This window comes from Dendrobates tinctorius, unplaced genomic scaffold, assembly GCF_039654945.1.
Source record: "Dendrobates tinctorius isolate UK_male_01 unplaced genomic scaffold, ASM3965494v1 ptg000158l, whole genome shotgun sequence".
Classification (NCBI taxonomy): domain Eukaryota; kingdom Metazoa; phylum Chordata; class Amphibia; order Anura; family Dendrobatidae; genus Dendrobates; species Dendrobates tinctorius.
The window spans coordinates 12,335,545-12,351,458 of NW_027361825.1; the positions used below are offsets into that span (position 1 = coordinate 12,335,545).

The 15,914-nt window shown below is 47.5% G+C and overlaps 2 protein-coding genes across 6 annotated transcripts in view; one reads left to right on the top strand and one right to left on the bottom strand.

The window, feature by feature from the left end:
• LOC141051864 (uncharacterized) overlaps positions 1-15,914 on the bottom strand; it is a 40,019-nt gene that overhangs the window by 8,400 nt on the left and 15,705 nt on the right. For 2 of the 5 annotated variants that reach the window (XM_073548972.1, XM_073548974.1), the window contains exons 2-3: positions 7,695-7,804; positions 6,774-7,322 (exon numbers count right to left, since the gene is read on the bottom strand). In XM_073548972.1, the coding sequence (XP_073405073.1) occupies positions 6,774-7,322; positions 7,695-7,743 (598 nt within the window). In that variant the 5' untranslated portion in view covers positions 7,744-7,804. Of the gene's footprint in view, positions 1-6,773; positions 7,323-7,694; positions 7,805-10,372; positions 10,464-15,914 lie in introns of those variants that run through there. The other 3 variants (XM_073548975.1, XM_073548973.1, XM_073548976.1) reach the window with 3 other exon arrangements.
• Positions 11,439-15,914, top strand: part of LOC141051863 (uncharacterized) — a 144,962-nt gene continuing 140,486 nt past the window's right edge. The window contains exon 1 of the mRNA XM_073548970.1: positions 11,439-11,625. The gene's annotated coding sequence lies outside the window, so the exon portion shown is untranslated. The remainder of the gene's footprint in view (positions 11,626-15,914) is intronic.

The window sequence follows — 15,914 nt, forward strand, 5'->3', positions numbered from 1 at the left end:
CAGAGCGGAATGGGGGACCACCGGATGTCTGGCTCTGGATTCCTGCTGTGCAGCGTCAGGAATCTGACACCTAACATTACCCTCACTGCGCTCAAAGGCCGCGATTAGGAGCGGTGCGTGGATGTTTTCCACCGGCTCCCAGGTCCGAGCCTCGGGGCCATGACCCTTCCAATCCACCAAATAGAACTTTTTGCCACGCACAAACCTGTGCCCCACGATGGCATTAACCTCATACTCATCAGATGACAAGTCTGACGACCCGGCCGATGACTCGGAAAACTGAGCCATGTGAACTGGTTTGAGGAGGGACACATGGAACACATCTGAAATGGCTAAATGTGGAGGAAGAGCCAGGCGGTAGACCACCGAGCTAAGTCGCTCAAGGACCTTGAATGGTCCAATATATTGCGGCGCGAACTTGGGGGACTCGACCCGTAGTTTGATATTTCGGGTGGAGAGCCACACCATGTCGCCAGGGGAGAAGCTTGGAGCAGGTCGCCGATGCGTGTTGGCAGACGCCCTCAATCTTTCCTTAGAGGCACGGATAGCATCCTGAGTGCGGTCCCAAATGTCCCGTGCCTCCACTGCCCATTGTGCCACCCTGGAGTCAGCGGAGGACACTGGCATCGGGACAGGGACGCAAGGATGTTGGCCGTAGTTTAGGAGAAAGGGCGTCTGACCCATGGAATCAGCCACCGCATTGTTTAAAGCAAATTCAGCCCAAGGTAGCAAGGATGCCCAGTCATCCTGCCTGGCAGAGACAAAATGCCGTAGGTAGGTGACCAAGGTCTGATTGGCTCTCTCGACCAAGCCGTTCGTCTCGGGATGGTAAGCAGAGGACAGATTGAGCTCGATGCTAAGTAATCTGCAGAGCTCCCTCCAAAACCGAGACGCGAACAGGGGACCTCGGTCACTCATGATTTTGTCCGGCATATCATGTAACCGGAATACGTGCTTTATGAACAAAGTGGCAAGACCACGAGCGGAAGGCAACCGTGCGAGTGGCACCAGATGCACCATTTTGGAAAAATGGTCGGTGACCACCCAGATGACCGTACCTCCACCAGACTTGGGCAGGCCAACCACGAAGTCCATGCCAACCATCTCCCAAGGTCTATCCGCCACTGGCAGGGGATACAACAGCCCCGCCGGCCTCTGTCTAGAGGGTCTGTTCCGAGCACATGAGACGCATGCTTGAACGTACTCCTTAACATCTCGAGCCATATGTGGCCACCAATATGACCTTGCCAGGAGTTCGGTGGTCCGTTTATTGCCAAAATGACCACCCTGGAGGCATGTGCCCAGGCGAGGACCTCCGGCCGTAGCTGAGGAGGCACCAAGGTCTTGCCTGGTGGCACTGACTCGAGAGCGACTGGAGCCACGGTCGTAAAACTCTCCAGCAGGAGAATTAACAGAGGCTCAGCCTCTCCTTCCTCCGCTGAAACCACCGAGCGGGAGAGAGCATCCGCACGGACGTTCTTCTCTCCTGAGAGGTAGTGCAGGGTGAAGCGGAAGCGAGAAAAGAAAAGCGACAACCTAGCCTGATGGGAGTTCAGGCGCTGGGCCGTCTGCAAATAGACCAGATTTTTATGGTCTGTGTATACCTGGAAGGGAAACCGAGCCCCCTCCAGGAGATGTCTCCACTCTGAAAAGGCCAACTTCATGGCTAGTAGCTCTCTGTCACCGATGGAGTAATTCTTCTCCACCGGTGAGAAGGTCTTTGAGAAGAAGCATGGATGCTTCGGACCTTGAGCATCCTTCTGGAAAAGGACTGCTCCTGCACCGACAGAAGAGGCATCTGCCTCCAGAATAAATGGTTTATTCACATCGGGACGATGTAATATGGGAGCGCCAGCAAAATGCGATTTTATAGCCGAGAAGGCCTTGGAGACCTGTTCCGACCAAGCATTGGGGTTAGCTCCTTTCTTGGTGAGAGCAACCAAAGGAGCCTCCAGTGTGGAAAAGTGTGGTAGTAATTCACGAACCCCAAAAAGCGCTGCACCGCTTTGAGGGAATGAGGTTTCTGCCAGTCCATTACCGCTTGTAGTTTGGCAGGATCCATGGCCAGCCCCTGGGCCGAGATGATATAGCCCAGGAACGGCAAGGACTCCTGCTCAAACTGGCACTTCTCCAGCTTGGCAAATAGAGAGTTTGCCCGCAGACGGTCGAAGACCCTGCAGACGTCTCTCCGGTGGGTGGTCAAATCTGGTGAAAAGATGAGTATGTCATCCAGATAGACCACCACCGAGGCAGAGAGCATGTCGCGGAAGACGTCGTTGACAAAATCTTGGAAGACAGCTGGCGCATTACAAAGGCCAAAGGGCATAACCAGGTATTCGTAATGGCCATCCCTGGTATTAAAAGCTGTCTTCCATTCGTCTCCTTCGCGAATGTGGATCAGGTTGTATGCCCCCCCCGCAGATCTAATTTTGTAAAGATCCAGGCTCCCCACAACCTGTCAAATAACTCAGAGATCAGCGGCAGGGGGTATTTGTTTTTTTTTTGTAAATTCTTTATTTTAAAATTTTTGAAGTTTTTGAACATCACCATTAAACACAACACCAATTCTCAGGTACAGTTGGCGACATATTAAATAGTGTCTGGTTTAGGGCGAGAAGGGAGGAGAAAATAAGGAAAAAATAGGTAGGGGAGGAAAGGAAAAAAGAAAGGGAAGGGGAAAAGGGTACATATTCATATACAATACCAACAACATTAACAATAACAACATGTGGTTGACAACATGAGCACAATCATTGAATGGGTGCACTTCAGAAAATAACGCATCTCCAAGTATTACAATTGGGCTATCTAATATGGGGTAGTGAGGCTAGGAGCCCCAAAACAGAAGCCACCTAATTCAGTAGAACTTAACAAAACAAAAAACTCTAAAATGTTCCTAAAGAGGGTTGTCTTCTAAGTACCTATTCCAAGGGGCCCAAGTCGACACGAAAGCTCTATGATTATAAATTTCCCAGCTAGACAGCTCCTCTAAACGATAAATCTGATTTATTTTCGCATACCATTCTCCCAACGTGGGAGGAGCTACATCCTTCCAATGGGTAGCTATCAACTGTCTCGCCGCACTCAACATCAGTGGAAGAAGCCCATGTTTTTTTGGTAAAAAATCTTTTGACGGGCATGAAAGGAGAGCTTCCGTGGCTCTAAGATCAACCTTTATTAATCCTAATTTTTTGAGAACTAGCTCAACTCCCTCCCAAAAAACTCGCAATCTAGGACATTCCCAGAATATATGCGTATGATGTCCTCTAGGATTGAGGCATCGCCAACAATCATCATTATCCACGAGGCCTAACTGGAACAACTTAGCTGGAGTTAAATGCCACCTAGTTAATATTTTATAAGAATTCTCCTGCAAAAGTACACATCTGGAAAAACCCCGAGCATTTGACAGCATTTTAGATATTTGATCCTCTGTAAACGTGATATTAAGTTCAATTTCCCACGAGTGTATAAATGAGGGTTTAGAATGTACATTCGGAGAGATGAGATGTGAGTAAATGCGGGATATAATTTTCAGCCGTGGGGATGGAAGTTTAATCATAATATCTAACCAGGACCAATTAGATTTAGACGGGAATCTCCGTCCAAACTGTAAAAGTATGCGTTTGATGTGTTGTTTCTGGAGAAAATTTGTTGGTTGGGTCGATGCCCCCTGTGGCCAAGACCCCTCCCGCAAGGTGTTATTACCATAAAAACTATTTAACGTTTCTCTAGGGAGGTTGGACCATAAATTGTATGGATCTTGAAAGTCTAACTCTAACAAATAGGGAATTGAGCCAATCGGTGTCAATGTGGAGGGGAAAGTATCTTCCGGGAACTCTCCCATTACCAATCTTTTAATACGCAACGTAGTTGCAGTTACGTCATCCAACCTAAGAGAGGCCGGCGGTTTAGCCCTAGTAGGGGGTATTTGTTTTTAACCGTGATGGCATTGAGACCTCTGTAGTCAATGCAGGGACGTAACTCTCCGTTCTTCTGTGCGAAGAAGAACCCTGCACCAGCCGGTGACACCGACTTTCTGATAAAACCCCTAGCCAGATTCTCCCGATATATTGAGACATAGCCTCTGTCTCAGGGAGTGATATCGGATACACACAGCCTCGGGGAGGTTCTGTGCCTGGCAGGCGATCAATCAGGCAATCATAGGGACGGTGCGGTGGGAGCGTCTCCGCAGACTTCTTAGAGAAGACGTCCGCGTACTGGCGGTAGGGCTTGGGTAGCGCGGAGAGATCCGCAGGCAATTCAGTGGAAGCCACCTGAACACTGCCCCTCAGGCACCTTCCCTCACAGTCCTTGCTCCATGCCAGTATATTCCCCGAAGCCCAATCAATGTGAGGGGAATGGCAACGGAGCCAGGGAACTCCCAGAAGCACCTGATCGATGCCATCTGGCAGAATGAGCAGGGACAGAATCTCACGATGAGAGGGTGAGATAGAGAGCCCGAGTGGAGCTGTCTGATGGGTCACCTGAGAGGGTAATGGGGCACCGTTAACCACCCTGATGGTCAGAGGCTGTGGTAATAATATCAGGGGGATAGCGTGTCTCTGGGCGAAGATAGAAGACATAAAATTCCAATCTGCCCCAGTATCCACGGTAACCACTACCTCCCAGGTGGAAGACCCACTGTCTAAGATACCCCGGAATACCAGTTTGGATGAGAAGGGTTTCATATTAGACTGCCCACCACCTACGGCCACTGGTCGTGGGGGTTTTTTCGCCCGCAGAGGACACGTGCTGGCCGGGTGACCAAACTGGCGGCACTGATAACAACGTACCGAGCTTCGCATCGACCGTGGCTTAGAGCCGGTGCGAGACACCTCCATAGGTTCGGAGGGCGAAAGCTCCTGAGCTGGATAAATTAGCGGCTCGGAGAATGTGGGAGCCAAACTAACCCTTCCTCTGGATTGTGCACGTTCCAACCCGCGCTCCGTAAACCGGAGGTCAATGCGGGTGGAAACTGCAATCAATTCCTCCAGACTTGTGGGAACTTCTCTAGTGGCTAGAGCATCTTTCACATGCTCAGCTAACCCACTCCAAAACACCGGAGCTAATGCTTTGTCCGGCCACTCTATTTCGGAAGCCAGTGTCCGGAACCGGACAGCATAATGGCTAACCGAGAGCGAGCCCTGTGTTAGGCATAGAAGTTGGAGTGAGGTATCGTGCGTGATCCGTGGTCCCAAAAAGACCTGCTTCAGGGCCGCAAGGAACTGAGCAGGACCCTGAACCACGGGATCACCACGTTCCCACAATGGCGTGGCCCACTGTAATGCCCAGCCAGACAACAAGGAGACAATAAACCCCACCTTAGCCCGCTCTGTAGGAAACCGTGCAGCCAGCAACTCCAGCTGAATAGAGCACTGGCTGACGAATCCCCTACAGGTGGCGCTGTCACCCGAAAACTTGTCGGGGAGCGTGAGGCGAGAGATTGTCGGCTTGGGCAAGATTGCGGGCACACGTGAGACAGCCTCTGCGACTGTCTGGGCAGCAGCTAGCGCAGCATTCGCAGCTGAGTTGACACTCTCGATAGCCGCCAACCTGCTCTCCAGCTGCCGGATGTAGCGCTGCAGCTGCTGCAGGTCTGCCATTACCAGCCAGACCCTGGCACTAGTGTAATGTTATGGATGGCGCAACGCACCTAATAAAAATAATAGAAGGTGCGTTCGCCGCCCGGGGTCCACCGTGCGGTAGATGATATGACCGCTGCTGGACAATGGCAGATACTCCAATGGGTGAAGTAGTGCGCTCGGGTTAACGTCACCCGAGCGGCTAAGGCCGGCTCTGTTCAGGCACAGAGAACCTTAAACAAATAAATACAAAGGCGCTGACCAGCGGGTGGCATCGCAACCGCAAATGCCAGAGGACTGCTAAGTGCAGCGCGGCAGAACTGCTAAGCGCAGGCGCAGCGGTAACTATCGCCGCTAGACGACGGTGCCGACAGGGCGGACACCGACGGGCGCTAGTGCTAGGTGCGGTAGCACAGTGGCAAATAGCTAGCCACTACCTGGAGCTGACTATACACACTCGGTCACCACTCGTAATATCAAAGGGTAGGGGTTTCCAATAAGTCAGTCTCCAGAACATGCATCCATCACCATTCACACATAGTATAATAGGTCTACACTAGCGCATGGCCTAGCCGCCATGCGGGATTTTTATAGCCATGCGCTTCCGGGACCTTCCAGTAACCTGGGAAGAACCAATCAGATCCGACGCAGGACCTGGACATGTGACCCCTGCTCTCCACTGAGAGGACAAGTTGCGGGCATGCCCAGTAGCACGGCACGAGGACTTAGCCTCTGGAGCGGTTCCCTGCAGAGCAGGTTGCGCTACCATTGCTGCACCAGAGGTGGTAGCAACATCCAGGCTCACAGAACAAGTCTGAGCAGAATGCCTGGCTCGCCGTGATTGCTGAGCAGGAGTCCGAGCAGTCGGAGCGGAATGGGGGACCACCGGATGTCTGGCTCTGGATTTTCGCTGTGCAGCGTCAGGAATCCGACGCCTAACAGTACCCCTGTATTCCTCTGACCATCATGGGACTTGATGACTACCAATCGTTGATGGTGTCTGGTGTTGTAGTGTTGTACCCCCCTTATCTGATATTGATGGCCTATCCTCAGAATAGACCATCAATATCAAAGTCCTCAAAAGCCTGCTTAGGCACTACAAATAAGATAATAATCCGTTCTTCTTCCTTTATTGCATACAGTCATATTTTGTATGATTATTTGTATATTTTTTTACTTAGTACTCACGCAGGGCGGATTGTCCATTTCCTTGTCCATTTCCTTGTCCATTTCCTTGTCCATTATCGTCTGGTTTCGTGTCGGTAACAGTCGTCCGATATATACCGATATATTGAAATAACGTTGGAGAGACTTTTCTTGAGCTGAATGAGCCCATTGTGGTAGTGGCTCTATTATAGTCAATATTTAGAATGACTCTAAATTGGTCACTGCCACCACTTCCGCTGGTAATTTTCTGGGGGTTGACACTGACTTTTGCATCAACATTGATGTCAAATTGATGTGATTCACTAATGGACAACATGGAATAGGTAAAAGCAGAAACATTATTTCCAACTGGGGTGAAAGACAAAGACAGATCGGCTTTTGGCTCTTGGATTGTGTTGCAGTTTGGATCGGCGGAATTCATGCACATGGTTTGGTTCTTCCCTACTACAATGTTGCACCTTATAGTGCTTGAGAGAGACGAACCCGCTGACACAATTTCTGTGTCTCCGATGTGGGTTGATGGGACAGAAATCAAAATTTCTAGATTGTTCTCAACCCTTTGGGCTCCAACTGCAAAAGAAATAGCAATAATTCAAGATGAGAAACAAGAACTCCATAAGGCAGATTTCACTTGAAGAACCTCAATCATATGACATTAGGGTTACATCAATAGTGGTCCTCCATGTGGAAGTAAGCAGAAACAGGTTAATGATGGGATTGGAATTTTCTCCGATCCCGGCAGCTATGATTCTGCCAACAATCGTCAAGGTACTTTAACTTAAGACCCTTGATGTACCATTACTTCAAAGTGTAAGGAAGGGGTTGTCTTTAATGATAAAAAAAGATACATCCGTGGTCAACTGATCTCCAGGGCTAGTTGTTGGACTTTCTCTACCTCATTTATAGCTTTTTGCCTCATCATCCATGTTATTGTTCTCTTACCAAGTGCACAGAGAGTGAGGAAAATCAGGGTTTTCTTTGCATATTCCATTGTTAGCCTTCGTCAGAGTTGATCCAGTGATCTGGTCCAAAATTTCTCCAAGCAGGATCTACTGAAATAAAAGGAGAAGCCAGCAGACTATTTATAATTATGTTATTTAGTCAAGAGAATTCAGATCATTTTATAAAAATAATGTCCTACTCAAACGATTCTGGCATTTCCTTTTTCATTTTCTAAGGGGGTTTCCAAGATAAGAAAACCATTTCTCCTTTTTTTTATTTAGAGAAAGAGCACCACAGCTGTCCATAGGCTGAGTTTGGATACTGGGAATTAATCGAATGGTCCAGAGTAGTGCATTCCAAAGAAGTGGTTCAGTTCATGAGAAGTCTTGAAGATGTGAGTGGGAGGTTTGGATTATTGAGTATGTCAGTGTTACGTCATTAGCGGAACAGAGAGCACGTATAGGATGATAGAGATGAGGAAGGGGATGGATGTAGGGTGGTGCAGAACTGAAGAGCACTTTGTGGGTGAGAATTATACATTTATATTGGACGCTGTTGCGGATTGGTAACCATTGCAATGACTGGCAGAGGGCAGAGGCATCAGTGTAGTGGCTGGAGAAGAATATGATCCTAGCTGCTGCATTCAGGATGGACTGGAGAGTGGTGAGTTCAGTAAGAGGAAGACCGATTACTGGAGAGTTGCAGGACAAAGACTGTAAATAAGTTTTTGTAGAAATTTTCAAGTGATTTTGGCTCAAATTGTAAAGCTACCATTGTCTCGTGTGCTTCCTTACCAGCCAATGGGATTAATAGTAGTGGTAGTCTCTAGAACATGTGCTGCTGAGTATATGATGTTTTATGTGCACAGAATGCTCTATTAATCATTGCCTCTATCGGGTAGCTCATACTCATTCCATATGGCCTCTGCAAATGACCCTGAGTGGGAGGAACACCAGCTCCTAGATAATTTAAGCCTCAGCATTCTCTCTGCCCAATCTCAATCCAGGCATTCATACTTAACCTTAACTCTCTGAATTAACAGTTGCTCTATCCTATTAGAAGTGTGGTTAGCTTATCTAAACAGGCCCCAAACAATCTCTGATCGACTTAGATGTAACTGATCGTTTCATGGCTGGAGTTTTAAATCCCATTTAGACAGGCTGATAATCGGAATCAAGAGTCGCTACACATGTGCTGCCAAGAATATTAAGTTCTATGTGCACTGAAAAATCTATAAAACTTTCATGGCCTTTAACAGCTTGCGTAGCTCCTACTCACTTCATGTGACCTCTGCAATGTGACCCTGGTTTGCGAGAAACCGAGCTCCAAAATAATTCAAGCCTTAGCATTCTCTGCCCAGTCTCAATCTAGGCAACTGTAGGGGGTTAGTTTCCGCCAATAACTGCATTACACTGTGACTTTAAAAGAAAATGCTCCCCTCTAATTTGTTTGTAGTTGGACTAGTCTTTTCCGCCCTGCAGCTTGCTGTGTGTTGGTTTGAGCAAGAAGCAGTAAGTGTCTGATCCGTAAGTGAAGACAGTGAGAGACTCGTGTCTGTGACAGGAAGACAGAACAATAACGGTGTCTGAACGCTGAGAGATTGTTAAATGAATTAGCGGCTTTAAGGGAGCAGATAGTGCCTGGTTACCACAGGATCGACTAGCAGAACCATGTAAAAAGAAAAGGTTCGCATAGCACAGCCAAGGCGGTTTTCCACAAGCACCTGTAATCTGGAGATAGAAAGCAACCCTGTGATACCAGTGATCCCTCAGCATTGAAAGTGGGACAAGACTTTCCTGTACCCAGAGGAAGATAGAACCATTAATCTGAAGGAACAGCGCAATCGGGCAAACTCTGCTCCACTACATCGGGACCGAGCAGAAGCTGGCAAACTTTCTCCTCAGTGCTGCAGGACTGTGATTGTGACATCGGTGTTCAACTATGTTAGGGTATAGAGCAGGTTTCTATAGTTAGGGTGCTGTAACAGCACAGCCCGATTATCGGGATTCAGGTAGTAAGTTAGAAGAGAGTAGTCTGTAGAAATTGTTTATTTAGTTTGCATTAAACTTTGTATTGTCATAGCTGGAGCCCAGCTTGTGTGACACGCTCCAGCTATCTCTCCTTGTATCTAAGATTGCTGTTATCATTACAATAACTGTTATTCTTATTTTTCGGCATATAATCCTGTATCTTTTAATAAAGCCGGTGTTTTGTTTCTGCCTCCTCGTCTACTGTACCTACCGTGTTTGAGTCCTGCCTGGCGGTGTCGTTCAGGCACCGCTTCTTAACCATACTTAACCCTAACTTTCTGAATTAACATTTTCTCTGTCCTCATAGAAGTGCAGCTAGTTTGTCTGAACAGACCACTAAACAACCACTGATCGACTTGCATGTGACCGGTTGTTTCATGGTCGTGGTCGACCCCTCTAAATGGGCCGTTAAGGACTGTCTGCTGTTCTGTGTGACTGTATAAGAGACAGGGCCCATTTTATGTGGGAACTCACTGAGCCTTGTACCTCTCTGTGAGAAATACAGAATTTTTGGACTCCAGAGTCTCAACCACTGCACATGGCATGAAACAGCCGAGTTGCCCTACTACTCTACGCTTCATGGAGGGCATTCCCTGAATATTTGCAACATTTCCAGCAGACGTTTGGAGTAAGGTTTAGTGCACTCACAGTGATTTTTGGGTTGCTTCCTTCCTCGTTATGGTTAGTAGGGCGTCACTATCCAATAATGCTGATGTCACCGGGCCTGAAATGACTAGAAATCACCAACCTAGTATTAACCACATGCCTGCTGGAACTAGCAACGGTGATGATTCCGAAAATGATGGGGAAGTGGTGCTGTGTGGTGTCACATGTAAGGCTCAATGGCACACATGAGAGGTTTGGATACCCAGCTCAGCAGACAGTATGACAAAGGATAGGATTGGCAGGCACCGTACTGAATAAGGATGGTGCCTCTGACTGTAGAGCCCCCATGGATTTGATGATAAGTAAACTCCGTGCAGTGCCTCCTCCTCTCACACTAATCCCCCTCCCCAGGTGACTAGGACGCCCCACGGACCAATGGAAAGTGAATGGAAGGGGCGTCAGGCCATACCCCCAGGGGTTAAATTCAGATGCTGGGTGGGGGTCTCTCTCTTTCCTCCCCGGCTGATACCTAGCTTTTGTTCCTGGGCGGGTGCATCAGACAGTGGCTCCGCCCACTTCCTCCCACAATCGTCCTCCCACTCACACACCCACCCCTTCACTTTTGCTGGGACCTGGGCGTCATAGCCGGCCTGTAGCTCCACCCACTTCAGCCCAGCGTCACCACATAGGCCCGCCCATCTCCAGTCCCACCCCTAATCCTGAAGTGATAGCTCTTCCCGGCTTGTGGGCAATGGTGGAGCATGTGGCAGCCGATGACTGCTGTCTGCCCATGGTGGATATGATGGTGGAGCATGTGGCAGCCGATGACTGCTGTCTGCCCGTGGTGGATATGATGGTGGAGCATGTGGCAGCCGATGACTGCTGTCTGCCCGTGGTGGATATTATGGTGGAGCATGTGGCAGCTGATGACTGCTGTCTGCCCGTGGTGGATATGCTGTCGATGATAGCTGCGCACTGGTTCCGACCACGATCTGACCGGAGGTCCCAATTGGTGTTGAGGAGGCCCTCCGTCTGGCTGACTGGGATGGAGATCTCGTACGCCGTCTTCTGGATGCCCCCGACCGCCTGCTGCGACAACTCTCGGGTGCGTCGGACTGTTCAGAAGTAGAAGGTGACCGCCACCTGGATGACCGCGATCTGTGGCGGCTTCTATTGGAGCTTCGCTTTTGACTGAAACGGGAACAGCGACAGACAGAGGGACAGCGAGAATGGTGATGGGAATCCCCTGAGGAGGGGGATAAAGACCTGTGGTGTATGGAATTTCGACTACCAAGGTTAGAGCTTATATGCTGACTTGGTGCATGCCTAAGGGTAGTTTCTGGTACCAGTTGAAGAGGAATATTCAGAGGGCTCTGGGCGATTGTTGTCTGTGTGGCGTTTAGCAGGGAGGATGGCGTAATATCCGCCAATAATGTGGGGTGTGCAGAGCGGGATTGGCTCATTGGAGGGGTCGGCGGTGTATAGTGTGTTGTGCTTGCTATACATGTTTCACCTTGTTGTTGGAGCAGAGCGCGCTGAACGGTCGGATTGGTCCGGACAGTGCGCTCGGCCGCAGCATTGTTTCTTCTGCATCCCACGTCGTCCTGCACGGGCGGCAGAGCTGCGCCCGCAGGGATGATGTTGCAGACCGGGTGTACCTGAGATGGCTGGCTATTGTAGTGGCTGCGCGGCCTCCTCTGTAGAGGCTGCTCTACAGGACTTGCCATTGCTGCAGACATAGAGGAAGTAGAGATGGGATGCTGTTTGGGTGGATCTAGGGGCCGGCTCAGATGCCTGGCCCTAAACAAAGGATTAGGGGTGGGACTGGAGATGGGCGGGCCTATGTGGTGATGCTGGGCTGAAGTGGGTGGAGCTACAGGCCGGCTATGACGCCCAGGTCCCAGCAAAAGTGAAGGGGTGGGTGTGTGAGTGGGAGGACGATTGTGGGAGGAAGTGGGCGGAGCCACTGTCTGATGCACCCGCCCAGGAACAAAAGCTTCTAGGTATCAGCCGGGGAGGAAAGAGAGAGACCCCCACCCAGCATCTGAATTTAACCCCTGGGGGTATGGCCGGATGCCCCTTCCATTCACTTTCCATTGGTCAGTGGGGCGTCCTAGTCACCTGGGGAGGGGGATTAGTGTGAGAGGAGGAGGCACTGCACGGAGTTTACTTATCATCAAATCCATGGGGTCTCTGCAGTCTAGATACACCATTAAGCAGACTGTGTCACATATGAAGCATTAGATACACAGATAAGAAGATATGAAAGGCTTAAATACCCAGCTCAGCAGATGGCATCAGTTGTATTAGGATTAGATACATGGCTCAGCAGATAGTATCACACATGATAGGTTTAGATACACAGCTCAGCAAACAGTATATTATATGATAGAATTAGTTACATTGCATGTTACACAGCATCACACATGGTAGGCTTAGGTACAGAGCTTAGCAGGCAGTAACATATATGATAGGATTAGATACACAGCTCAGCAAACAGTATCACATATGATAATACTGCTGGCTAAATTGTGTATCTAATCCTTTTATCTATGATAAAGGCTGCTGAGCTGCTGTATCTAATCCAAAAATACAGCATGTGATACTGTCTGTTGAGCTGTGCCTATCTTGTGATATTGTTGCCTACACAGTGTATCTAATCCTATTATCTGTGATATAGGCTGCTAAGCTTCTGAATCTAATCCTACTTTATTCAGCTTTATATAATTGGAATTGATATAGAAGCTCGGCAGCCTGCATCGCAGATGGTAGGATTAGATACAGCACTTAGCAGACTGTATTATACATGACAGGCTTAGATACTCAAGTCTATAAACTGTACGATAAATGACAGTATAAGGCCACGTTCACACGCTGCGGATTCCGCTGCGGATTAATCCGCACGGATTTTGCAAAAACCGCAGATAATCCGCAGGTCCAAAGACCTGCGGATTATCTGCGGTTTTGCCTGCGGTTTGGTCCTGCGGATTCACTATCTCCACAATGGTGGAGATAGGAACCCGCAGCGTTTTCCGCAGAAAGAATTGACATGCAATTCTTTCTGCGGATTCAAAACCGCAGCAAATCCGCGCGTTTTTTTCCGCAGCGTCGGCACAGCGGTTTTTTTTTCCCATTCAAATGAATGGTACTATACACCGCAGCTAAAACTGCTGCGTGTCCGCAGCGGCCAAAACCGCTGCGGAAACGCAGCGGAATCCGCAGCGTGTGCACACAGCCTTAGATACACCACTAAGCAAACAGTATCAGACATTATATGATTAGATACATCAGCTCAACAGAAAGGAATAGATACACAGCTTAGAAGACAGTATCACAACTGATAAGCTTAGATACACAGCTCAGAAGACAGTATCACACCTGATAAGCTTAGATACACAGCTTAGAAGACAGTATCACACCATATAGGCTTAGATACACAGTATAGAAGACAGTATCACACCTGATAAACTTAGATACACAGCTCAGAAGACAGTATCACACCTAATAAGCTTAGATACACAGCTCAGAAGACAGTATCACACCTGATAGGCTTAGATACACAGCTTAGAAGACAGTATCACACCATATAGGCTTAGATACACAGTATAGAAGACAGTATCACACCTGATAAGCCTAGATACACAGCTCAGAAGACAGTATCACACCTGATAGGCTTAGATACACAACATAGAATACAGTATCACACCTGATAAGCTTAGATGCACAGCTCAGAAGACAGTATCACACCTGATAGGCTTAGATACACAGCTTAGAAGACAGTATCACACCTGATAGGCTTAGATACACAGCTTAGAAGACAGTATCACACCTGATAGGCTTAGATACACAACTTAGAAGACAGTATCACACCTGATAAGCTTAGATACACAGCTCAGAAGACAGTATCACACCTGATAGGCTTAGATACACAACATAGAATACAGTATCACACCTGATAAGCTTAGATGCACAGCTCAGAAGACAGTATCACACCTGATAGGCTTAGATACACAGCTTAGAAGACAGTATCAAACCTGATAAGCTTAGATACACAGCTCAGAAGACAGTATCACACCTATTAGGCTTAGATACACAGCATAGAAGACAGTATCAGATCTGATAAGCTTAGATACACAGCTCAGAAGACAGTATCACACCTATTAGGCTTAGATACACAGCATAGAAGACAGTATCAGACCTGATAAGCTTAGATACACAGCTCAGAAGACAGTATCACACCTATTAGCCTTAGATACACAGCTTAGAAGACAGTATCACACCTGATGCGCTTAGATACACAGCATAGAAGACAGTATCATACCTGATAGGCTTAGATACACAGCATAGAAGACACTATCACACCTGATAGGCTTAGAAACACAGCATAGAAGACAGTATCATACCTGATAAGCTTAGATACACAGCTCAGAAGACAGTATCACACCTGATAGGCTTAGATACACAGCTTAGAAGACAGTATCACACCTGATACGCTTAGATACACAGCTTAGAAGATAGTATCACACCTGATAGGCTTAGATACACAGCTTAGAAGACAGTATCACACCTGATAGGCTTAGATACAAGGCAAATAAGACAGTATCAGACCTGATAGGTTTAGATGCACAGCTCAGAAGACAGTATCATACCTGATAGGCTTAGATACACAGCATAGAAGACAGTATCACACCTGATAGGCTTAGATACACAGCATAGAAGACAGTATCACATCTGACAAGCTTAGATACACAGCTCAGAAGACAGTATCACACCTGATAGGCTTAGATACACAGCATAGAAGACAGTATCATACCTGATAAGCTTAGATACACAGCTCAGTAGACAGTTTCACACCTATTAGGCTTAGATACACAGCTCAGTACAGTTTCACACCTATTAGGCTTAGATACACAGCTTAGAAGACAGTATCACACCTGATAGGCTTAGATACACAGCTCAGAAGATAGTATCACACCTGATAGGTTTAGATACACAGCTTAGAAGACAGTATCACAGCTGATAGGCTTAGATACACAGCATAGAAGACAGTATCACACCTGATAGGCTTAGATGCTCAGTTTAGAAGATAGTATTACTCTTGTTAGGCTTAGATACTCAGCTCAGAAGACAATATCACACCTGATAGGCTTAAATGCACAGCTCAGAAGGCAGTATCATACCTGATAGGCTTAGATACACAGCTTAGAAGATAGTATCACACCTGATAGGCTTAGATACACAGCTTAGAAGGCAGTATCACACCTAATAGGTTTAGATGCACAGCTCAGGAGACAGTATAACACCTATTAGGCCTAGATACATTGCTTAGAATGCAGTATCACACCTGATAAGCTTAGATACACAGTTCAGAAGACAGTATAACACCTGATTGGCTTACATACACTAGATTAGCCCATTTTTCTACACTATATTAGATAATATTCACATCTGGAGAAATTACTAAAATAATCCCACACAGAAGAAAATATTTTGCACATATAGAGGTTTGACTCCTAAGAGATAAGATACGATTAGATATATCAGTCATATCTATATATCATTTATTAAAATATTGTCATGTTAT